Raw genomic sequence first — 27,109 nt, 5'->3', positions numbered from 1 at the left:
CTCTCACAATGTGCCCCAAGTATTCCATCTTTCTAGTTTTTATCTCATTTAGAATTTCGCATCTTTTGTCTAAAGTTTGGAGTACTTGCGTGTTAGTGACGCGGTCCATCCATGATATTCTGAGAATGCGCCTATAGCACCACATCTCGAAAGCTTCGATGTTTTTTGTGGTCAACTGTTTTAGTGTCCAAGCCTCTACTCCATACAACAGGGTAGAAAAGACATAACACCGCAGCATTCGTACTCGTAACTTTATATTGATATCACGATTGCAAAAGAGTTTGCGCATTCTATTAAAGACTGATCTAGCGATTTCTATTCTACATCTAATCTCTTTTGTTTGATCAGTATCGTCTGTGATCCAAGCACCTAGATATTTATAACAGGACACACGCTCAATCGTTGTATTGTCTATTACAAGATTAGCTCTGATGTTCTTTGATTTCGTGATTACCATAAATTTAGTTTTTTTCAAATTAATTTTCAAGCCGTAACTGTTACAGTATATATTGAGACTTTGAACGAGATGTTGTAGTTCTACTAGCGTTCCCGTTAGGAGAACCGTATCGTCAGCATACCTTATATTGTTGATCGTCTCACCATTTATTATCAGACCAAGATCTTCTTCCTCAAGTGCTTGTTCACAAATAGCTTCACTATACAGATTAAATAAAAGTGGCGACAAGATGCATCCCTGCCGGACTCCTCGACGGATTTGAATTTCTTCTGCGAAGTAAAAAACTGAAGTCTCACAAAAGATGCCATAAAACGGTTAGACACATTCAAAATATGGCATAACTATTCTCGAGTGGCTAAGAAAAGACAAAGAAATTCACAAGGAAAATGAAATTCTTGTAGTTGGCTGTATACCATGAATCATAAAAACTTTTATTTAAAAATCCTTTATAAAAGGTATATATATTCTAAAACTGCCCTTTCGGGTTACATCACAGAACGTTTTGGGGCTAATAAGTCCATCATCAGTACACTTACCAGGTATACATGAGTGAGGCTACTAAATATGCGAAACCATTAAATGATGTTAACTCGGCATCCGACAGGTGAAATTTTGTAACGCTGTTCGACACTTGGGGTGTGACCAACCCCAAGTTGAAAATATACTCATTCCTATATCTCGTAGATTTTCATAATAATATGTAATAATATAACTTCAGGATACATTACGGTAATAAATTCCAGAAGAACATTTGCTAATAATAATTTACTATTGAACATTCAGCCAATTATATGAAATAATATTAATACATATTTGTTGATAAATTTAAATTAGTTTTGAACAGATTTGCATCATGGCAACGCAAGACTCTCGGGTTGCTAACTCATGGATATACCACTCTGTTGTTTTTTCATATTTGGAGGTCCATTGACCATATGAAATAATAAAACACCTTAAATTATATTTCCTTTTAGCCCTTTTTTAATGTAATAAGGGAAGCTGACCCCGTATAAAGATAAAAGTCAGGAGCATCGATCCATATTCATTCATGAATGCTTGTAGAAAACTTTTATGAACTTTTTCTGGCACTTTTTTGAAGAAATAAAACAAGCAATTGGTAATATATCACACAAATATATCACTTTTATTTAAAATATCACACAAAAGTAATTATAATACGTATATATATCTAGCAGAATATTCAAAGTTGTATAAGATATAAAAAATATGTTAATTGTTTTTAATTAAATTAAAGTTACAAAATTATAAACAATACAGTCTGTCCCAAACCCTTCTTTCAGTGCGTCACTAATTTTGACGTCATATAGGATTTTAAGAATGTCGAGAATTATTGCATGACATTTTAGTTAAATTTGACAGTTGCAGGATCGTAATCTCTCTTTTTCTAATTGAAAATAATTTAATCATTTTAATATTAGTCTTTGTTCGTTCTCGATATATTTCGGCATATTTAAAATATTTTTATGACAATAAATACAAAATTAAATTTTCACTGTAAAATGTTGATAATACTAACCTGGCATGACAGTTATCATTTTATCAGTTGACATTGTGAAAATACTATCACGATCGAGACAATCTGCGTCAAATTATATTTATGCGCATCGTTGATTGGATATCTATTTAGCGTATTCTAAACTCCAACCAATTATACATTCGTAAGTAGAATTAGCTTTACGATAAATAATTTTCTAAGTTCTATGTATAATAATCACAGACTCGCGTTTTTTTCTGTCACTTCTAGCTTAATGTGTTAGAGAGAATTCGATCAACTATGACGCACTGAAAGAAGGTTTTGGGACGAACTATACATGTATATTTTTTCCTGTCTGGCACTTTCTTTTCGACATTTATCGTGAAAATCTGGAAGTAGCTGTAAGAAATTTACAGAAATTTGGATACCAAAGACGAAAGGAGTATCCAATAGAAAAACGAGATAAATCTAGAGTGTAGACAGAAACTGTTATCTTCAAAAAGAGAAGATATGGCCCAGAAGAATAGCTGACAGTGCTAAACAGACCTACGAATGGAAAATGAAGCGAAATACTAGGAGTCAAAATGGGCCAATGTCTAACGTTTCCAAAAAACAACAATGACCAGAGCTGCAATAAGAGGACTGACAGGAAGAAGAAGCAAACTACGCATGAAAGACACATTACACAAAACTGAGACTCATTAACAGCATCACATTATCCATAATTACATAGCATCTCTCGCATGGGGTTATATAAATAGAAATAACAAGAAAAAGATACAAGCAGCACAGAGCAATTGCATAAGAGGAGCTGCAAATCTACCCAAGTACATTGATGTGTACCTTTGATGGAATCACAGAAGACCCAAACAGCAAATATTAGCTAATACATAATAAAGTCTACATAATCGTAACTCTATCAAAAGAAGACAACTTGGCATTTTGGCATTGTATGAAATTTATTAATGATGTTTTTATGTTACAGATCACCATAAAGTAATCACAAAAAACGGCCACCAAAAAAATTAATAGCGTACTAACAAAGGGCACAAGCCACAAAAAATACTAACAAAACCCAAAAAACACGAAGAGGGGCCCACATCCTCGCAGGAGCGGAGACGAAGGCCGAGGACGAGGGCATCCTCGAGGGCCGAGCAAGCAATACAGTTCAGATACAAGATAAGTCGCTAGAGATAGCAGGAATAAAGCACCTCACGCTGTGCTGCATTTTTCGGGATATATTATCATGCAGGAGTCTTTGTACTTTCAGATTTGTAAGCTCTATATCGCATCAGCGTGCTATCGGAGAGTGGAGGATGGTCTGGAGCATTGGAGCAGAGTGTAGCTCACAGGCTGGGTATTAATTATTGCTTACTTGCTTGCTGTGTGTGATTCTTCAACATAACCTTAAATGTTGCAATAATTCTGTAATGGTAGATCCATCTTTGACCGGCTGATTTTTGTTTGCTGTGAATATATTTTATTGTTGTATAATTCCAAGCATTCCAAAAATTGAAAGTATGCCAGATAGAAAAAACATATAAAATGTCTAACAGATTAAGCGTAATAATTTAACAAATATAATTCATATATTTCAATAATATCTTAAAAATATAATATTTAATATCAAAAATATAAAATGTATACGAGAATTTTTCGATAACTAACTACGTAGCTTAATACAAATATATATATATATATATATATATATATATATATATATATATATATATATATATATATATATATATCAATTGATAAAACCGTTAAAGTCCTTTTATTTAAAAATCAAAGTACGCGTGATTCAATACTATTGGAATGAAAATCAAGGAATACCACAAACAAGGTATGATGATCTAAAAAATGACTTTAGAACTAAATAGATAACGGGAGAGATTCTGAATATACGACGGCTCGAAGGGAGAGAAACATATCATCGTTTAAAAAATATCTCAAAATGCATCAAGATGAGGTAAAGGCTTCAACAAGAAAAGTTGATGAATTTAGAAAAGAAACATTAAATCAAATCAAAATAAAGAAAACCTATAAGAGATGCACATACTTAATATAAATTCTAATACGCAAAAATTGACAAGAACATTATATCAGATCAACGTCCAATCTGCATGAAATCCAACACGATGTTCAAGGGACCAAATTGTATTTTTTATAAGAAAAGAAAAAATTATTTTAAGAAATATTTACAAGGGAGTTTGAGATTCAGTTAATAGTAACGTAAATGTAATAAACTTCTTGAAAGAAAGATTTCATTACAAAATTTAATGATTTTCCTGTTAGTGTTTCAAAAATCGTATGTAAGTAATTAGTGTAACGGTTTACAAATTATTATTTTTTATTTAATACTGTACTTTTATTATTACTTGTATATACCGTTACCACTTATTGTAAATCTGTCAATGATGTTTATTGAGACAGGTTTATCTAAATAAAAAACAGCGCCAAAATCAAGATTTTACACAATGCATTTTTAACTCCCGTTCGAACAAGACCTTAGGCCATGAAAAATCCTCGTATTAATAACGTTTTACATATAAAATAAAATATCTACACTAATAACAAAGATACAAAATAAAACTAGCAACAAAATGTACATAAAATAAAACTTTCGACTATAGTGAGATGTTAAGCTGAAAACATTGTTTTTTATTATTTTTATCACACAAGCTTTTTTAACAATAGAGCCTCGAAAATGTGAAAGTCCCACAAATTAGTGTATATAGAAATGTAACTATCCACTCCCGTAACTAATTCACGCTATATACCATAGGTTCCCAAAATCGTCTATATAGAACCCCAAGGGTCGATTTCGACTTGCAGAGGATCCACGATAAGAAGAAAAGAAATTTGGGGGTTTACCAGGTATTTATAAATTGCTCATAATATTGGCATATTCGTTTGACCGCATTTCATCGAAGTGTTACAGTGCAAGTGAGTTAGATGTTTGCTCTTGCCTAAAGTTTGCGTAAATCTTTGCAGCCCAGTTGTTGCTGATGAAGTTTACTGCCTTTAATTTCGAACCAACATCTGCACATATGCCTTTTGTGCAACAAAATCTTAAGTTGGAAATGGAAAAGTATCCATCTTCGAGATACTCGATGTCTTCGAAAAAGTAGCTATTGTCATCATTAAATGGGCACTTCGTCGATGATAGAAGAAGCTTCGAGGCCACATCACCTGAACTACAACAACTCAAAATTTTCTTCAGATTAATGCAATGATGATTCAAAAATTTCATATTAATTTAATGATATGAAGAAAGGTCTAATGTTTTAAGCTTGTGTTCGAAGAAAGTTTACAACGAAACCTAGAAGATATAAGGATAATATACAAAATCTTAAGAAAGCTCTTGTAGAACGGAGGAACGATAGTAAGAAGACAAACTTATCGAAAATATCATTACAAAGATTAAGGAAAATATTGAAAAAGTTTCAACGGGAAAGGAAGCACAAACAACAACGAAATTATGGGAGAGAAATTTGATTTGAAAACAGCAGGGAAACTTATCCCACACATAGGAACAACCGAAGATTGTTCCTATGCAATCGAATTATATAATGAATTTTTACATCTAAAATGTATCAAGAAATACTTTGCTACATTTTAGACCGAAGATAGAAAAACTAGACAAGTTCAACATTTTCCACGTAGGAGACCAAAGCAATCTGTGAATTGTGCAGAAGAATTTCTAAATTGAATAAACACAACATCTCTGACGCTAGAAAAAAACCAACATCACAGTCATAATGCAGGAAGAGTTAGTCGTAACCACTAGCACTAACGAAGAACGTAAGGTGAATTTCAGAAAGATGAATTAACGGTTCTGGCTTCAAAAAGCTATACATTTTTCTTATCCTGCAATATGGACGGACGTAAACAAGGTATTTGAAAGCTTTTCCATTTTCCTACCTAGTGGAAGGAAGTTTTAGCGCAGTGAAACAGTGACTGCTTGAGAAAAAAGAAATATATTGCAAATCGTTGAACGCGGATATTTAACTCCGCATCACTAATTTAAAGTCTCGAATTGAACAATTGGTATCAGAGCATTAGATGCATCCATCTCATTAGGTAAAAATTTGACATTAGCGAATTTATGGAAATCAAAAATATCGGTCAAGGTTCTAGGAGGCAAAAAAGTTTGCGAAACACTGACCTAGATGATTTGCTGTCAATTACAAAATTATTATACAAAAAAAAGAAATTGCAATTTTTTGTATAAAATTATAAAGTTTTATTATGTAAATGCTTAATATACATTTCTATATAATACTAATTTGTGTACCAATAACACCAAGCAAATCTTTATGACCTGAGGGCGACGATTTTACAAACTCGATGCCCCTGTCAGTTCACAGCTATGAAATATAAGCCAACAATTTACGTTTATATTGTAGCAATGCGAAGCAATACAATTTTATTATAGAAGTAACAAGACTTGACTCAAAAATACCTATAGTTCTATTAATATAAGATTTACATCACGTAGTATTGAATATCAAATCGAATAGAGTAAAAAAAATAAAATCGTTAAGATCATACACAAATACTGTACATAATTGGGGTTCAAATGGGGTAGTAATGCGCAAAATATGAATGTTTCCAGTTAGCGTCACTAGCCTCCCCTACTCAATTCCGACTCTCACCCCCACATGTTGAAACCCTGGAAACATGAGTGGAAGATTGTGGTAGCCAACCTTAGTGGAAAACAGGGATAAGGTTAACGAGAAAGAGAGAAATGCTCCTCCGACGAATAGGGGGTTGGGCTGAAGGTTAACTACCTCTTCCTACCTACTTACCTCAAGAAAAACGATAAGTTGTAAATGTTCAAGGAAGAAAAGCCAGACTGATTAAACGACGACAACTGTGTGAGAAAAAGAAACACGATTTGAGGGTTGCGTTATGGAATATTTGAACCTTATATAGATAGAATTAGAAGCTCTCAAAAATCTCCTAAATGAAATAGATAGATACAAAATAGACATAAGTGCCATATAAGAAATGAAGTGGATTGGAAACCATGCAATGAAAAAAGAAATATGATTTTCTGCATCTGCGATCCTTAAGATCACATCTTGGGCACTAGTTTCATAATAAATAAGAGAGTAAAACATTTAATAAGAGATTTCAGAACCATTAGTCCCAGAATGTGTACTTTAAAACTTAAAGGACGTTTCTTCAACTATAGTATAATTAATAAGCATTTTTCAACAGAGTAAAAAAAAGATGAAGTTAAAGAAGAGTTTTATGATAAATTAGAGTCCGGATATCAGTCATCCCGAAAAAATGATAAGAAATAATCTAGGGAGACTAACGCAAAAGTCGGAAGGGAACAGCAACTCCAACCCACAATAAGTAAGCACAGTCTCTATGAGTAATCAATGACAATGGTAATAGGTTAATAAAAATGGCAATACTTGAATATAATAAACGCCCGCACCAGGAGAGGAGCAAACATCGGTACACATCATCTCTTCATAGACTTCGAAAGCGCATATGACCATATAAACCAAGAATTCTCAATACAAACCATGAAAGAATGTGATATATGACTTAGAAACCTGGACACTATAAAAGTGAGAAAAGATTATTAGCCACCTTTAAAGCAAAAATCCTGCAACACATATACAAAGGCACAGTAGAAAATGAAATTTGGCGAAGAAGATTCAACTTTCAACTATACAAAATATACCAGGATCGGATTATCATAACATACATTAAAATTGGACGGCTGCGTTGGATGGGACATGTGGAAAGAATGGAAAGTGAAATACCAAACTAATCTTATATATAACAACCTTAAAGAAATTGATAAAAAAAATAAGGCAGATGAGAATGCAGAAAAATCCTTGAACAGGCCAAGACCCAAAAAGGGTTGTCGAGCCAGTAATATGATGACTGTACTTAATTATATCAAATAAAAAGATCAACAACAGAAGATGCTATAAGATGGCTTCAGATTAAAGTAAAATAAAACACTGAATTTTTGAAATTCAAATAAATTTAGTTATATAAAGTAGTGTAGAAAATACTTTAAGATCATAATTGCATATCTTAAAGCAAGAGTAGGGAAGGAAAACAAAATAGATCTGTCAATTAAACATATAGTTTGTATAAAACTACCTACTACCAATGGAAATAGAAGCTTCCAAGAATATGGAAAATGGGAGTACGTACTTAAACTGAATTATTAATCACCCTACTAACACCAAAAATGATATCAATCAAGAGAACAAACGTTTCACAAAGATTGAACCATATGCTAAAATTTTAAAGTTTAATTGAGTATGTGATGGAAACATTAATTTATCTCTATCAAAAATTTGATATATCATGTCAAATATATAAAGACAAATAAATGTTATTATTTAAAAGCAAATTTGTTTTTATTTCACATATGAAATACAAAAAAATAAGCAAATTAGCTATAAAAACATTAAAAAGTAAACAATGTCACAAACCTCAGAATTTTAAGTTGAATAAATTATTGCTGGAGATTAGTAACCTAGTTTATTTCCATCATTTAAGACAAATCAAGTGGGAGATTTTGTTCAGTCCATTGCTCACTTTTAAAACCTAGCATTATACTGCATTGCCACAATATAAGATGGTTCTAATACTAAATAACAATTGTAGAAGATGTAATTATTCCTCTGCTTTTGAAAAGGGACATAAACTATTTTTAAACTCGTCAATATCTTCAATAAAGTATCCAGCAGGTTTCCCTTCTGGTAAATTTTTATTATCACCCAGTATTTTCAGTGCTGTATCTTTAAGGCCACTTCTATCTGTAACTGCCTCTTCAGTAGAGGTAGCTTGGTTATCTTGAATATGCCCAGCTATTTGAAAACTAATCTTCCTGAAGTTTTCTTGGCTACCAAAGTGATTGTGTTTACTCCACCATATCTTAATATCTTCCAATGTTATACTCTTAATACATTCAACCTCATGTTTTGCTCTATCAAACATATAATCATCATATATGATCTCTAACCAATTCCTATACACTTCTTCTGATAAATTATGATCACAGACTTGTTTTGTTTTAATCAAATCCTCTTTAATCTTCTCTAAACCTTCAACAGTAGTTTCATTTACTAGTTTTTGGGATTGTTTTAGAAATGCCTCAATTCTGGAATCTAAATATTGTGTGGAATATTTATTAACCTGAGAAGTAACACGTAAGGAGTAAACTAATACACCATACACTCTACGTCCATAAATAGATACATCATATCCCAGTTGTTCATTTGTACGGAGAGTGTTGTAATATGGTTCATCAATTATTCTCAGAACTATGTCCATAAGAACCATGTCTTTCAGAGAAAACAACCCTACTTGGTATAAGTTTGATGTAATGCAATTGGTATCTTTTTTATTAAATGACTCCACAACTAGACACTTTTCCCCAAGAGGTATCTGTGGTACAGACAACTTGGGATATTTTTCTTTTGGTATTGCTTCAAAATCCAAGCTTGTAATAAGCTTGTTAATGGTGTCGCATGCTACATCTGCTGAAACATTTCCCTGAACAAGAGATTTAACATAAAGATTTTTGGGAAAAAGTTTAATAAAGTCTAGCATATCATCAAAAGAAATATTATAAAGTTCCCTGTAAGTATCTATTGGCGAAAAATAATTTCTAATCATGAGTTTATTTCCGAGTTCACATTCTAAAGAAGCAGTTTGAAACAGTCTATTATAATATTGTTTTAAAGCTTCTTCTTTAATGCCATTAAATATATCATGATTTATATGATCAGACAAACTTAATATATACTTTGTAATTAATTCTAATAACAATGGCAACTTTTCATTATACCCATCTACTTGAACTGAGATTCCTCTGTCTTCAGATATAATATATGCAGACAAACTGGCCATAGTTGCTGGATAAACCTCCTCACATTTAGCAAATGATAATAACTCAACAAACAAATCAGTTAAGGCAAAATTTTTTGGTGATTCTATGGTAACAGGATTCATTAGGTAGATACAAAAATAAGCTGTTGGTAGCTTAAACTTGCAATCTTGTCTGTACCATAATTCACATTTGTCTGTATGTATTAATTTTTGTGGATAATCAGGATGGTTCGGGGTGCAAGGTAGTAAATCAAAATTTGTGGTTAAATAAGGGTTAGGAGGGGGAAGACTGAGTTCAGTATATGGCACTACAGACTCCCATTTACTTAATAGCTCCTCAGAAATCTGTATGTCTGTGTATTCGGCTTGTAGCCATTTTTCTTTCTTATCAAATTGTAAACCATCTGGTAACACTTTTGTTGTAATAGCAATGTATACATTTTTAGGTGTCAACTTGTTCAGTAACTCAGTTATTTTATCTGGACTATATTCCTTATATAGTTGACTAGCAGAAATGATATCTTCAGGGGGATATACATGCAAATTAGTTGCAAGTGTAGTTGTGGTATAACTGGCCGAATATTGAGTTTCAAACCTAAAATCTGCATCAGCAATTACTTTCAGCTCCTCAAAAACTTGTTGTTGTGGACCTACTGTTTTTATAAGGTTTATATAAGCAAAAACTACTTCAATAACATCAAAGACATGTTTTAACCCTTCTTCTGTTAATACTACATTTAAAGTAAATAAGCTAAAAAGAGAGTTATTGTCATATTCACAACAAGAACAACCTGCTGTCAGTGTCAAAGCCCACATATGTTTCTTCAAATAAGCCAAAATACTACCTTTACCTTCATCCCCCAACAAATGTGATAAATATTTCATTGGTTTGCTCTTATATTCATATTTTTGAGATGGTACAGCCCAAACAAGATCTAGTTGAATTATTTCATTCAAAGGTTTAATGTAGTAGATTCTGTTAAATTCTTGCGTATCAAAAACATCAACAAACTCACTAAAATTAGGTTTAGGAAAATTATTATTTTTTATACCTGAGAAGAATTTCTTCACATAATCTTCTAGTGTATCTAAAGGGAGTCTTGCTTGCACAGCTAATGTCATATTATGTGAAGAATAGTACCTCTTTCTATGTTCATGAACACTTTTGTACAACTCATCATCAGATATATCTTCTTTTAAAGTTTTCAAATTACCCCACGGAAAACTTACATGTACAGGTGTATCTCTTTTAGCAGACCTCATTAACAGTTGAACTTTTCTCCAATCATCATTTGGTAATGCCATTTGAAATTCTGAGTCAACAGCCTCTCTTTCTCTAGTTAATGCTTCTATTTTCATTAATGGAGCTATAAAAAACTGGGACCATTTATCCAAAGCTTCTGGCAAATGTTTTTCAAGACACTCAAAGTAAAATGATGTGCTCTCATATTCTGTCCAGGCATTCGTACTTCCGCCCCCTTTTCTAATAAAGGAATCAAAATCATTTTCTATCGGAAATTTCTCACTTCCCATAAAAACCATATGTTCCAGAAAATGGGAGAGCCCTAAGACTTCCACAGGATCACAAAAGCATCCAGCCCCTACTTGCAAAGTAGCAGCTGCCATTTTTTCTTCATTAGCATTTTCTACTTGATTTATTTCATTTGAATCTGTTTGATGTTTTACATCGGATATTAGCACTGCAACTAAACCATTTTTTAGTTTTAAAATTTTGTATTCTTTTTTATCACTTTCACTTTTTATAGGAGTGTTTAAAATCTCAATTATAGGGTCTTCCATTTTCCACACCCTGACCTTTATTTGTCAATTCACTTAATAATCGTGGAAAACCTACTTTTTCTATTAAATCAATTTCCCAGAAAAATTGTTTTGAATGAGCAAGAGTTACATTTATACCTGATGCTGACCAACTCAATATCAATAGACCATCGTCAACATTCACCTCTAAATCAATAATGAAATATAGAGAAACATTATTTGGCCGACTGTAATGTAATGTCAGGCGCAAATCGCTATAATCGATTGTTTTGTGTCATTTCATCTGTTTTAAATATTTGACAGCAATGAATACATAGTTTGTCCAAATTTTTTCTTTTTGAATTTAACCACAAAAAAATATAAAAAATACACATAAAGTAAGATGTAAAAGAAAAGTACAAAGAGAAGTTTTTAAATACTGTTGGCACTACAGATTATGCAACCCGTAATCCACTTTTCTTCACCTAATCTATTTTCGCAATTAATTTTTCTTTTAAGCCTAAGTAAAAGGCAATTTAAAAATGTATTTTTGGAGACATATATTATTAAAAAATTATATTTTTTATTACAAAGTCTGTTAAATCTCTTAAAATACAGATAGCACAAAAAATTATTCAAATATAATCTTAAAAGGAATGGATGGTAAAAAGAGAAAAATCAAAGAAGCGGCTCTAATTATGCTAAATGAGACCAATTGTGTCGCAAATTCCTCGGCAGAATGTAGCAGGACCTTGTTACTCATATTAAAAGAGGAAGCTATTAAGAGGAAAATACCAGTATTAGTAAGTCATTAACATATAGAGGGTACATCATTTATGTTTTTTAAATAACAAACATATAAAATCAGAATTTGGTGTTTATTGAAAGTAAACTAAATGCACGACCAAATACTTACCATATCGGGATAGTATTATGAGGTTTTTTTCATCATGGTCATCATGGCATGTATTTGTCTTTTTAAAGACGAATTACATGCTATGATTTTTTCTGACGGATAATTTCAAGTTAAAGTTGATTTCATGTAATCGAATGAACTATCTTATAAGTAAAGTCGTCCCAGGAACGCAACTCAACAATATTGGCAATATCATTTTAAAGTCGTCTACTTTAAAATGTATAATGTATGTCTGGGTTGTCAATATAAATGAGTCAGATAAAATTAAATTATTAGAAGAATTTTTCCCCAAGTAACAAAAAAACAAAATTTGTTTAATTTACTAATGTTTGTATTTTGATAACGATTTCCAATTTTGCCCGTGAGTGGGCAGGTTGAGTGACTCAAGAAGTTGAACAACCGAGTTGAAGAAATCAAACCGTCTTTGATTTTAGCGGGCGGAGCCTAATGTTGGGCGAAACAGTTGGAGTGTGTGTGGGCATGTTGGTCAACCTGGGTTTCAACATCAGTTCGTTCGTCTCTAGTTTACTTACTCTGTGGTTCGTCTTGTTGTTGTGCACCTGCTCAGTAGATCAAGACTCGTCGTTGTAATTTGTGTCAAGTTTGTACTGTTTATTTCCAGTGTTTATGATAAACTATTGCGATGGTTACCGTACCGAACAATGAAGCATGGGTAAATGTGATTGAGAAATATTGCAGTCTACCGCAGCTGTGGAAAATAAAATCAGATGTATACAAAAATAAAGACGCGATAAACAAGTGCTGGGACGAGTTACTAATTCATTTTAAAACAGTTGAACCCGATGCGACACTTGATTCAATGAAGAAACGGTTAACTAACATGCGAACGTGCTACCGACGGGAGCTTAAGAAAAAATTTAAAAGTGAAAGATCTGGAGCAGAGGATGAAGATGTGTAAGAGCCTACCTTGTGGTATTTTGACAATTTGGAATTTTTGAGGGATCAAGAATTACAATTACCCGGAATATCGACCTTTCCCAACGATGATGATGAATGCAATGATGACTCTGAGGTGAGCATAACTTACAATATTAATATAACTACAATTTGTAATACAATATTTTATGAAATACAAAATTTTAAAAATCATTAGGAATATTGCGTTCTGATATAATTGATTACGGGGTATTCTTTTATAGGAAAACACAGAGCTCATGAAGAGAAAGAGAAATGGGAAAAACGATAAGGAAGACTTCTTAAAGAAAGCAGTTGACCATTTGGATGAGTTGAAAACAAAAAGGTTGAACCAAAAACACGAAGCTACAACATATGCAGAATCTTGGGCAGTGTCATATAGAAAGCTCACTGAAGAACAAAAACTTTTCGCAAAAAAAGCGATAGATGAAATTTTGGTGTTAGGTCAATTAAATCGTCTGAGCCTAAATGTGGTAAATTGCTATACACCAACCCCATCACTTTCAGTGAGCTCATATTCTCCTCCACGGCAACTATCAAATAATGCGGATGAATAAGCGCACAAAATTATTGCTTCACAGGTTTCCATAACTATTTTCCCAATTGTCTGAGGTGCGATGGCCGTCAGGAACTTCAAGTCCTCAAACGACTGACCTGTAGCTAGAAACCTTAATGTAGTAGAGAGCCGTTCATTTACTGAGATTGCGTCTCTCATTATGGTATCTTGTTTAATAATCGCAGGCTTGATCATTTCAAGCAATTCCTGATAAATGATATTCATTCTGAGGAAATTAAAGTAATCTTTCGGTGCTGTAACTTTCAATTCTGTTAACAAAGTATGTGAAAATTTGGAACGTTTTTGCAGCCACTCTTTTGCCCATATTTTTCTTTTCCTACGTTTTTTCTCACTTTCTATGCACGAATCAATAATAATTGTACATAATAAAATTTCTTCTTCATCCGACATTGTTGATGCCAGCACTTCTACTAATGTTTTCCAACTGTGTTCTTCCTTTATTAGTAAAGCTAATGGATGCTGCGTGTATATTTTCCTGATTATTTGTAGTGATGACATAGTATCTGTCACGATTAATATTTTGTTCATCTTATTTGCATTTGCGTGTAGTATCGCTTGGTAAATTGCCTGTTAATATAGTTGCAGTATCGTTAATTCTATGTTTGAGATTCTTTGTGCTATTAATTTATTGCCACTCCGACTCCATTTTCAGTTTTAGATGCGTCTGTGTAGTATACTGTGTAATCGGAATGAAAGTTAATTAGATCTCTGAAGAGTTGTATGATAATATTAGAGTTGGTGCTATTTTTTTGGAATTGTAATAGACTGCAATTGACTGTTGGAATTTTTGTAATCCAATGTGAAGATATGTTTTTGTAATGATATAAGGGTGGAAATTGCTTCCAGTTAAGTAGATTCATTGCATGATAAATTCTGCGGGAATATGGAAGATTGAACTTTGAAGAGTCGTTAGCCATGGATATGTCTAAAATGTTATTTATTGGAATTGTTTTATTTAGAGTTATGCTTGAAGTGTAATTAAGGGTTAATAGCCATCTACGAAGCTCTAGCGTGGGTTCACCGATTTCAGCTTGTATGCTATTTATCGGAGTTGTTCTGTACGTTCCAAGTATAATCCTTAGGGAGGTGTTATGTATGCATATGCAACACATCCGTAATCAATTTTGGAATGAATTAAGGATCTGTATAACATAAGTAGTATTTTACCATCGACACCCTAAGTTATGAGCTAGATACTTTAACAAGTTAAGGCCATTTCGACATGAAAGAACTAACTGCTGGATATGACTTCCCTTAGACAAGGAATTTAACTGTTGATCAAGTATCACGTCTAGAAATTTTATTTCGTTTGTACAGAAAACAGAAAAGATTTTGGTTTTCAAGCATTAGGTTCGGTTTATCCTCGATGTCTTTTTGAAAAAATTATACATTTTGTTTTATTAGAACAAAACCTAAAACCGGTACTTAGGGACCAATTTACTTGTTATTTAAGGGTTCTGGTAATACTGACGCCATACGATTAACGTTATTGCCTTTGATGTAAATAATCAGGTCATCAACATATAGTATTGCCTGAACAGGTTTGAAATGTTCTTTGAATTAAAAAATTGTTTATGTAGGCCAAAATATTTCCTTGATATCCCATTTTTTTAGAATATTCAATATACGCTCTTTCTATACTTTATCAAATGCTTTATGTCAAAGTAAATTAACATATCTACATTTTTGATTATTTTAAAGGCTTCATGAATAGCGTTTTCTAGATCTATAATGTTCTCATTTGTAGATCTGCCTGGTCTAAAGCCAGCTTGTTCGGTGGTAAGTTGATCATTATGTTTTAAGTTCCACATTAATCTTTTGTTGATTACTTTTTCCATAAGTTTACATGAAGAACATGTTAATGATCTACGATATGATTCTGGTTGTAATTTATCTTTATTTGGTTTAATAATAGGAATAACAATATCATTTTTCCAAATTTTTGGAAATGATCTTTGTGACCAAATAATATTAAAAATTTGGAGTAGAAATTCTTTTGCTTCTATGGGAAGTTTCTTAATAAATGGTATTGGTACGTCGTCTGGACCTGGTGAAGTATCTTTCATGCTATTAAGTAGGTACCTCTTGAAACTCCACATAACTAAGAGGTGTATTGATAGGTTTAAATTCGTCGGAAATTGTATTAGGTACTGCCTCCTCCTGTTGTTTGTAAGTTAAGAACTCGTTACTATAATTTTGGCTGGATGAGAATTTTTGATAGGTATCAGCTAGTTACTAGTTATCAGTAAGTATGCGGTCCTGTTATTTTTAAACTTTTTTCCAAACCGATGATATATTTGTATTGCTGTTAATGCTAGATAGGTATTTCTGCCAGTATTCTTGTTTGCTTTTTTTTAACGGCCTTAGGAACATTTCTCTAACCTATTTTTAAGTATCAATAAACGCATATGAATTCTTAGATTTAACATCTTCAGCTTCCTCTTCTACGAAGTAGAAAACTGAAGTCCCACAAAAGGGTTGGAGACATTCAAAATATGACATAACTATTCTCGAGAGGATAAGAAAAGACAAAGAAATTCACAAGGAAAATGAAATTCTAGGAGTAGTTGGCTGTAGGTATACCATGAATCATAAAAACTTTTATTTAAAAATCCTTTATAAAAGTTATATATATTCTAAAACTGCCCTTTCGGGTTACATCACAGAACGTAATACGTCCAGCATCAGTGCAGTTACCAGGTATACATGTTTAAGCCCATTAAATATGTAGGTAAAACCCATTTAAATGATGTTAACTTTGTTAATTAATATATAATTGCTGATAAATTTAAATGATGTAGATTTAAAAATTTTACTTCATGGCAACGCCAATCCAAGAGAAGGTATCTCTATGGGTCCAAAAGGTATCAGTAGCTATCGAGGATCTAAAGAGATAACACTGCCGTTTTTCCATATTGGGAGGTCCATTGACCATAGTTCCTTTTAGACCTCTTTTCTTGGACAGAACAAAATGTAATAAGGGAAGCTGGCCCCGTATAAGGATATAAGTCAAGAGCATCGATCCATTTGATTCATGAATGCTAGTAGAAAACTTTTATGAACTCCTTTTGGCACTTTTTTGAAGAAATAAAACAAGCAATTGGTAACATATTACACAAATATATCACTTTTATTTAAAATATCACACAAAAGTAATTATAATACGTATATATATCTAGCAGAATATTCAAAGTTGTATAAGATATAAAAAATATGTTAATTGTTTTTAATTAAATTAAAGTTACAAAATTATAAACAATACAGTCTGTCCCAAACCCTTCTTTCAGTGCGTCACTAATTTTGACGTCATATAGGATTTTAAGAATGTCGAGAATTATTGCATGACATTTTAGTTAAATGTGACAGTTGCAGGATCGTAATCTCTCTTTTTCTAATTGAAAATAGTTTAATAATTTTAATATTAGTCTTTGTTCTTTCTCGATATAGGTATCTCGGCATATTTAAAATATTTTTATGACAATAAATACAAAATTAAATTTTCACTGTAAAATGTCTGATAATACTAACCTGGAATGACAGTTATCATTTTATCAGTTGACATTGTGAAAATACTATCACGATCGAGACAATCTGCGTCAAATTATATTTATGCGCATCGTTGATTGGATATCTATTTAACGTATTCTAAACTCCAACCAATTATACATTCGTAAGTAGAATTGGCTTTACGATAAATAATTTTCTAAGTTCTATGTATAATAATCACAGACTCACGTTTTTTTCTGTCACTTCTAGCTTAATGTGTTAGAGAGAATTCGATCAACTATGACGCACTGCAAGAAGGGTTTGGGACGAACTATACATGTATATTTTTTCCTGTTTGGCACTTTCTTTTCGGCATTTATCGTGAAAATCTGGAAGTAGCTGTAAGAAATTTACAGAAATTTGGATACCAAAGAAGGAGTATCCAATGGAAAAACGCCATAAATATAGTGAAGACACAAACGGTTATCTTTAAAATTAGCCCAGAAGAATAGCTGACAGTGCTAAACAGACCTATCGAATGGAAAATGAAGCGAAATACTAGGAGTCAAAATGGGCCAAGGTCTAACGTTTCCAAAAAACAACAATGGAGAGAGCTGCAATAAGAGGGCTGACAGGAAGAAAAAGCAAACTACGCATGAAAGACTCATTACACACACACAAAACTGAGGCTCATTAACAGCATCACATTATCCATAATTACGTAGCATCTCTCGCATGGGGTTATATAAATAGAAATAACAAGAAAAAGATACAAGCAGCACAGAGTAATTGCATAAGAGAAGCTGCAAATGTACCCAGGTACGTTGATGTGTACAATCGATGGAAGCACAGAAGACCCAAACAGCAAATATTAGCTAATACATAATAAAGTCTACATAATCATAGCTCTATCAAAAGAAGGCAACCTGGCATTTTGACATTGTAGGACATTTATTAATGATGTTTTTATGTTACAGATCACCCTAAAATAATCACAAAAACGGCCACCAAAAAAATTAATAGCATACTAACAAAGGGCGCAAGCCACAAAAAATAGTAACAAAGCCCAAAAAACACGCAAGAGGGGCTCACATCCTCGAGCGCCGAGTTACCGAACTGGGAGTAGCCAGAAGCGGAGTCTCGAGGGCCGAGCAAGCAATACAGTTCGAAGATAAGTCACTAGAGATAGCAGGAATAAAGCACCTCATGCTGTGCTGCATTATTCGGGACAGATTATCATGCTGGAGTATTTGTACTTCCACGTGACAATAATTTTCGTGATTTGTAACCTCTATATCGCATTAGCGTGCTATCGGAGAGTGGAGGATGGTCTGGAGCATTGGAACAGAGTGTAGCTCACAGGCTGGGTATTAATTATTGCTTACTTGCTTGCTGTGTACTTTTTCAACATAACCTTAAATGTTACTATCATTCTGTAATGGTAGATTCGTCTTTAACCGGCTGTGTTTTGTTTGCGGTGAATATATTTTACTGTTGTATAATTCCAGGTATTTCAAAAATTGACAGTAAGCCAGATAGAAAAAAATATATAATGTATAACAGATTAACCTTAATAATTTAACAAATATAATTCATATATTTCAATATCTTAAAAATATAATATTTAATATCAAAAATATAAAATTTATACGAGAATATATATATATATATATATATATATATATATATATATATATATATATATATATATATATATATATATATATAATTAATTGATAAAATCGTTAAAGTACTTTTATTTAAAAATTATGGTACACCTGATTCAATACTATTGGAATGAAAATCAAGGAATACCACAAACAAGGTGATGATCTAAAAAATGACTGCAGAGCTAAATAGATAACGGGAGAGATTCTGAATATACGAAGGCTAAAAGAGAGAGAAATATATCATCGTTTAAAAAATATCTCAGAATGCATCAAGATGAGGTAAAGGCTTCAACAAGAAAAAGTTGATGAATTTACAAAAGAAACAGGGAGTTTGAGATTCAGTTAATAGACACGTAAATGTAATAAACTTCTTAAAAGAAAGATTTCATTACAAAATTTAATGATTTTCCTGTTAGTGTTTCGAAAATCGTATGTAAGTAATTAGTGTAACGGTTTACAAATTATTATTTTTTATTTAATACTGTACTTTTATTGTTACTTGTATATACCGTTACCACTTATTGTAAATGTGTCAATGATCTTTATTGAGACAGGTTTTTCTAAATAAAAAACAGCGCCAAAATCAAGATTTTACACAATGCATTTTTAACTCCCGTTCGAACAAGACCTTAGGCCATAAAAAATCCTCGTATTAATAACGTTTTACATATAAAATAAAATATCTACACTAATAACAAAGATACAAAATAAAACTAGCAACAAAATGTACATAAAATAAAACTTTCGACTATAGTGAGATGTTAAGCTGAAAACATTGTTTTTTATTATTTTTATCACACAAGCTTTTTTAACAATAGAACCTCGAAAATGTCAAAATCCCACAAATTAGTGTATATAGAAATGTAACTATCCACTCCCGTAACTAATTCACGCTATATACCATAGGTTCCCAAAATCGTCTATATAGAACCTCAAGGGTCGATTTCGACTTGCAGAGGATCCACGATAAGAAGAAAAGAAATTTGGGGGTTTACCAGGTATTTATAAATTTTAACAAATTGCTCATATTATTGGTATATTCGTTTGACCGCATTTCATCGAAATGTTACAGTGCAAGTGAGTCAGATGTTTGCTCTTGCCTAAAGTTTGCGTAAATCTTTGCAGCCCAGTTGTTGCTGATGAAGTTTACTGCCTTTAATTTCGAACCAACATCTGCACATGTGCCTTTCGTGCAACAAAATCTTAAGTTGGAAATGGAAAAGTATCTATCCTCGAGATACTCGATGCCTTCGCAAAACTGACTATTGTCATCATTAAATGGGCACTTCGTCGATGATAGAAGAAGCTTCGAGGCCACATCACCTGAACTACATCCAAGTTCAGTACACGAATCCGTTCGCCAACAACTCAAAATTTTCTTCAGATTAATGCAATGATGATTCAAAAATTTCATACTAATTTAATGATATGAACAAAGGACTAATGTTTTAATCTTATGTTCGAAGGAAGTTTACAACGAAACCTAGAAGATAAAAGGATAATATACAAAATCTTAAGAAAGCTCTTGTAGAACGGAGGAACGATAGTAAGAAGACAAACTTATCGAAAATATCATTACAAAGATTAAGGATAATATTGAAAAAGTTTCAACGGGAAAGGAAGCACAAACAACAACGAAATTATGGGAGAGAAATTTGATTTGAAAACAGCAGGGAAACTTATCCCACACATAGGAACAACCGAAGATTGTTCCTATGCAATCGAATTATATAATGAATTTTTACATCTAAAATGTATCAAGAAATACTTTGCTACATTTTAGACCGAAGATAGAAAAACTAGACAAGTTCAACATTTTCCACGTAGGAGACCAAAGCAATCTCTGAATCGTGCATAAAGACTTCTAAATTTAATAAACACAACATCTCTAACGCTAGAAAAAAACCAACATCACAGTCATAATGCAAGAAGAGTTAGTCGTAACCACTAGCACTAACGAAGAACGTAAGGTGAATTTCAGAAAGAATAATTAACGGTTCTGGCTTCAAAAAGCTATACATTTTTCTTATCTTGCAATATGGACGGACGTAAACAAGGTATTTGAAAGCTTTTCCATTTTCCTACCTAGTGGAAGGAAGTTTTAGCGCAGTGAAACAGTGACTGCTTGAGAAAAAAGAAATATATTGCAAATCGTTGAACGCGGATATTTAACTCCGCATCACTAATTTAAAGTCTCGAATTGAACAATTGGTATCAGAGCATTAGATGCATCCATCTCATTAGGTAAAAATTTGACATTAGTGAGTTTATGGAAATCAAAAATATCGGTCAGGGTTCTAGGAGGCAAAAAAGTTTGCGAAACACTGACCTAGATGATTTGCTGTCAATTACAAAATTATTATACAAAAAAAAAAGAAATTGCAATTTTTTGTGTAAAATTATAAAGTTTTTTTATGTAATGCTTAATATACATTTCTATATAATACTAATTTGTGTACCAATAACACCAAGCAAATCTTTATGACCTGAGGGCGACGATTTCGATGCCCCTGTGCGTTCACAGCTTTGAAATATAAGCCAACAATTTACGTTTATATTGTAGCAATGCGAAGCAATACAATTTTATTATAGAAGTAACAAGACTTGACTCAAAAATACCTATAGTTCTATTAATATAAGATTTACATCACGTAGTATTGAATATAAAATCGAATTAAGTAAAAAAGAATCAAATCGTTAAGATCATACACAAATACTGTACATAATTGGGGTTCAAATGGGGTAGTAATGCGCAAAATATGACTGTTTCCAGTTAGCGTCACTAGCCTCCCCTACTCAATTCCGACTCTCACCCCCACAAATTGAAACCCTGGAAACATGAGTGAAAGATTGTGGTAGCCAACCTTAGTGGAAAACAGGGTCAAAGTTAACGAAAAAGAGAGAAATGCTCCTCCGACGAATAGGGGGTTGGGCTGAAGGTTAACTACCTCTACCTACCTACTTACCTTAAGAAAAACGATAAGTTGTAAATGTTCAAGGAAGAAAAGCCAGACTGATTAAACGACGACAACTGTGCGAGAAAAAGAAACACGATTTGAGGGCTGCGTTATGGAATATTCGAACCTTATATAGATAGAATTAGAAGCTCTCAAAAATCTCCTAAATGAACTAGATAGATACAAAATAGACATAAGTGCCATATAAGAATTGAAGTGGATTGGAAACCATACAATGAAAAAAGAAATATGATTTTCTGCATCTGCGATCCTTAAGATCACATCTTGGGAACTAGTTTCATAATAAATAAGAGAGTAAAACATTTAATAAGAGATTTCAGAACCATTAGCCCCAGAATGCCCAGAATAAGCATGCTTCAACAGAGGAAAAAAAAAAGATAAAGTTAAAGAAGAGTTTTCTGATAAATTAGCATATCAGTCATCCCGAAAAAATGATAAAAAATAATCTAGGGAGACTAACGCAAAAGTCGGAAGAGAACAGCAACTCCAACCCACAACAGGTAAGCACAGTCTCTATGAGCAATCAATGACAATGGTAATAGGTTAATAAAAATGGCAATACTTGAATATAATAAACGCCCGCACTAGGAGAGGAGCAAACATCGGTACACATCATCTCTTCATAGACTTCGAAAGCGCATATGACCATATAAACCAAGAATTCTCAATAAAAACCATGAAAGAATTTGATATATTATATGGTTTAGAAACCTGGACACTATAAAAGTGAGAAAAGATTATTAGCCACCTTTGAAGCAAAAATCCTGCAACACATATACAAAGGCACAGTAGAGAATGGAATTTGGTGAAGAAGATTCAACTTTCCACTATACAAAATATACCAGGATCGGATTATCATAACATACATTAAAATTGGACGGCTGCGTTGGATGGGACATGTGGAAAGAATGGAAGGTGAAATACCAAACCAATCTTTTATATAACAACCTTAAAAATAAGAAATTGATAAAAACATAAGGCAGATGAGAATGCAGAAGAATCCTTGAACAGGCCAAGACCCAAAAAGGGTTGCCGAGCCAGTAATATGATGAATGTACATAATAATATTAAATAAAAAGATAAACAACAGAAGATGCTACAAGATGGCTTCAGATTAAAATAAAATAAAACACTGAATTTTTGAAATTCAAATAAATTTAGTAAATGTGATATAGAGTAGTGTAAAAAATACTTTAAGATCATAATTGCATATCTTAAAGCAAGAGTAGGGAAGGAAAACAAAATAGATCTGTCAATTAAACATATAGTTTGTATAGAACTACCTACTACCAATGGAAGTAGAGCAATAGGCCTTGAAGATTCCAAGAATATGGCCAATGGGAGTATGTACTTCAACTGAATTATTAATCACCCCACTAACACAAACAATATAAGATATCAATCAAGAGAACAAACTGGTTTCACAAAGATTTAATCTTATGCTAAAATTTTAAAGTTTAATTGAGTACGTGATGGAAACATTAATTTATCTCTATCAAAAATTTGATATATCATGTCGAATATATAAAGACAAATAAATGTTATTATTTAAAAGTATATTTGTTTTTATATCACATATGAGCTACAAAATATATAAGCAAATTAGCTATAAAAACATTAAAAAGTAAACAATGTCACAAACCTCAGAACTTTAAGTTGAATAAATTATTGCTGGAGATTAGTAACCTAGTCTATTTCCATCATTTAAGACAACTTGTGTGGAAGATTTTGTTCAGTCAATTGCTCACTTTTAAAACCTAGCATTATACTGTATTGCCACAATATAAGATGGTTGTAATACTAAATAACAATTGTAGAAGATGTAATTATTCCTCTGCTTTTGAAAAGGGACATAAACTATTTTTAAACTCGTCAATATCTTCAATAAAGTATCCAGCAGGTTTCCCTTCTGGTAAATTTGTATTATCACCCAGTATTTTCAGTGCTGTATCTTTAAGGCCACTTCCATCTGTAACTGTCTCTTCAGTAGAGGTAGTTTGGTTATCTTGAATATGCCCAGCTATTTGAAAACTAATCTTCCTGAAGTTTTCTTGGCTACCAAAGTGATTGTGTTTACTCCACCATATCTTAATATCATCCAATGTTATAGTCTTAATACATTTAACCTCTTGTTTTGCTCTATCAAACATATAATCATCATGTATAATCTCTAACCAATTTCTGTACACTTCTTTTGCTAAATTATGGTCACAGACTTGTTTTGTTTTAATCAAATCCTCTTTAATCTTCTCTAAACCTTCAACAGTAGTTTCATCTACTAATTTTTGGGATTGTTTTAGAAATGCCTCAATTCTGGAATCTAAATATTGTGTGGAATATTTATTAACCTGAGAGGTAACACGTAAGGAGTAAATTAATACACCAAACACTCTACGTCCATAAGTAGTTACCTCATATCCCAGTTGTTCATTTGTACGGAGAGTGTTGTAATATGGTTCATCAATTATTCTCAGAACTATGTCCATAAGAACCATATCTTTCAGAGAAAACAACCCTACTTGGTATAAGTTTGATGTAATGCAATTGGTATCTTTTTTATTAAATGACTCCACAAATAGACACTTTTCCCCAAGAGGTAACTGTGGTACAGACAACTTGGGATATTTTTCTTTTGGTATTGCTTTAAAATCCAAACTTTTAACAAGCTTGTTAATGGTGTCACATGCTACATCTGCTGAAACATTTCCCTGAACAACAGATTTAACATAAAGATTTTTGGGAAAACGTTCAATAAATTCTAGCATATCATCAAAAGTAAGATTATACAGTTCTTTGTAAGTATCTATGGGTGACCAATAATTTTTAATTAAGAGTTTGCGTTCAAGTTCATATCCTAATGCAGCAGTTTGAAACAGTCTATTATAATATTGTTTTAAAGCTTCTTCTTTAATGCCATTAAATATATCTTGATTTATATGATCAGACAAATTTAATATATACTTTGTCATTAATTCTACTAACAACGGCAACTTTTCATTATACCCATCTACTTGAACAGAGATTCCTCTGTCTTCAGATAAAAAATATGCAGACAAACTGGCCATAGTTGCTGGATAAACCTCCTCACATTTAGCAAATGATAATAACTCAACAAACAAATCAGTTAAGGCAAAATTTTTTGGTGATTCTATGGTAACAGGATTCATTAGGTAGATACAAAAATAAGCTTTTGGTAGCTTAAACTTACAATCTTGTCTGTACCATAATTCACATTTGTCTGTATGTATTAATTTTTGTGGATAATCAGGATGGTTCGGGGTGCAAGGTAGTAAATCAAAATTTGTGGTTAAATAAGGGTTAGGAGGGGGGAGACTGAGTTCAGTATATGGTGCTACAGACTCCCATTTACTTAATAGTTCCTCAGAAATCTGTATGTCTGTGTATTCGGCTTGTAGCCATTTTTCTTTCTTATTGAATTGTAAACCATCTGGTAATACTTTTGTTGTAATAGCTATGTGTACATTTTTGGGTGTCAACTTGTTCAGTAACTCAGTTATTTTTTCTGGACTATATTCCTTGTATAATTGACTAGCCGAAATGATATCTTCAGGTGGATATACATGCAAATTAGTTGCAAGTGTAGTTGTGGTATAACTAGCCGAATATTGAGTTTTAAACCTAAAACCTGCATCAGCAATTACTTTTCGCTCCTCAAAAACTTGTTGTTGTGGACCTACTGTTTTTATAAGGTTTATATAAGCAAAAACTGCTTCAATAACATCAAAGACATGTTTTAACCCTTCTTCTGTTAATACTACTTTTAAAGTGAATAAGCTATAAAGAGAGGTATTGTCATATTCACAACACGAATAACCTACTGTCAGTGTCAAAGCCCACATATGTTTCTTCAGATATGACAAAATACTACCTTTACCTTCATCCCCCAACAAATGTGATAAATATTTCATTGGTTTGCTCTTATACTCATATTTTTGAGATGGTACAGCCCAAACAAGATCTAGTTGAATTATTTCATTCAAAGGTTTAATATAGTAGATTCTGTTAAATTCTTGCGTATCAAAAACATCAACAAACTCACTAAAATTAGGTTTAGGAAAATTATTATTTGGTATACCTGAGAAGAACTCCTTGACATAATCTTCTAGTGTATCTAAAGGGAGTCTTGCTTGCACAGCTAATGTCATATTATGTGAAGAATAGTACCTCTTTCTATGTTCATGAACACTTTTGTACAACTCATCATCAGATATATCTTCTTTTAAAGTTTTCAAATTACCCCACGGAAAGCTTACATGTACAGGTGTATCTCTTTTAGCAGACCTCATTAACAGTTGAACTTTTCTCCAATCATCATCTGGTAATGCCATTTGAAATTCTGAGTCAACAGCCTCTCTTTCTCTAGTTAATGCTTCTATTTTCATTAATGGAGCTATAAAAAACTGGGACCATTTATCCAAAGCTTCTGGCAAATGTTTTTCAAGACACTCGAAGTAAAATGATGTGCTCTCATATTCTGTCCAGGCATTTGTACTTCCGCCCCCTTTTCGAATAAAGGAATCGAAATCATTTTCTGTCGGAAATTTCTCACTTCCCATAAAAACCATATGTTCCAGAAAATGGGAGAGCCCTAAGACTTCCACAGGATCACAAAAGCATCCAGCCCCTACTTGCAAAGTAGCAGCTGCCATTTTTTCTTCATTAGCATTTTCTACTTGATTTATTTCATTTGAATCTGTTTGATTTTTTACATCGGATATTAGCACTGCAACTAAACCATTTTTTAGTTTTAAAATTTTGTATTCTTTTTGATCACTTTCACTTTTTATAGGAGTGTTTAAAATCTCAATTATAGGGTCTTCCATTTTTCACACCCTGACCTTTATTTGTCTTGTCAATCCACTTAATAATCTTGGAAAACCCATTTTTTCTATTAAATCAATTTCCCAGAAAAATTGTTTTGAATGAGCAAGTTACAT

The 27,109-nt window shown here is 32.4% G+C and overlaps 1 protein-coding gene across 1 annotated transcript; it reads right to left on the bottom strand.

Annotated features, from left to right (window-relative positions):
* Positions 1-1,571: 1,571 nt before the first annotated feature.
* LOC140434143 (nardilysin-like) lies at positions 1,572-27,109 on the bottom strand. The gene is made up of 2 exons (XM_072522195.1): positions 18,035-27,109; positions 1,572-2,498 (listed from the first exon to the last, which is right to left on the bottom strand). The coding sequence occupies exon 1, from the start codon at positions 26,993-26,995 to the stop codon at positions 23,978-23,980; it is 3,018 nt and encodes a 1,005-aa protein (XP_072378296.1). The 5' UTR covers positions 26,996-27,109; the 3' UTR covers positions 1,572-2,498; positions 18,035-23,977.

Source organism: Diabrotica undecimpunctata, chromosome 2, assembly GCF_040954645.1.
Source record: "Diabrotica undecimpunctata isolate CICGRU chromosome 2, icDiaUnde3, whole genome shotgun sequence".
Classification (NCBI taxonomy): domain Eukaryota; kingdom Metazoa; phylum Arthropoda; class Insecta; order Coleoptera; family Chrysomelidae; genus Diabrotica; species Diabrotica undecimpunctata.
The sequence above is the reverse complement of the archived record's forward strand: the minus strand, read 5'-3'. Positions and strand labels throughout refer to the sequence as shown.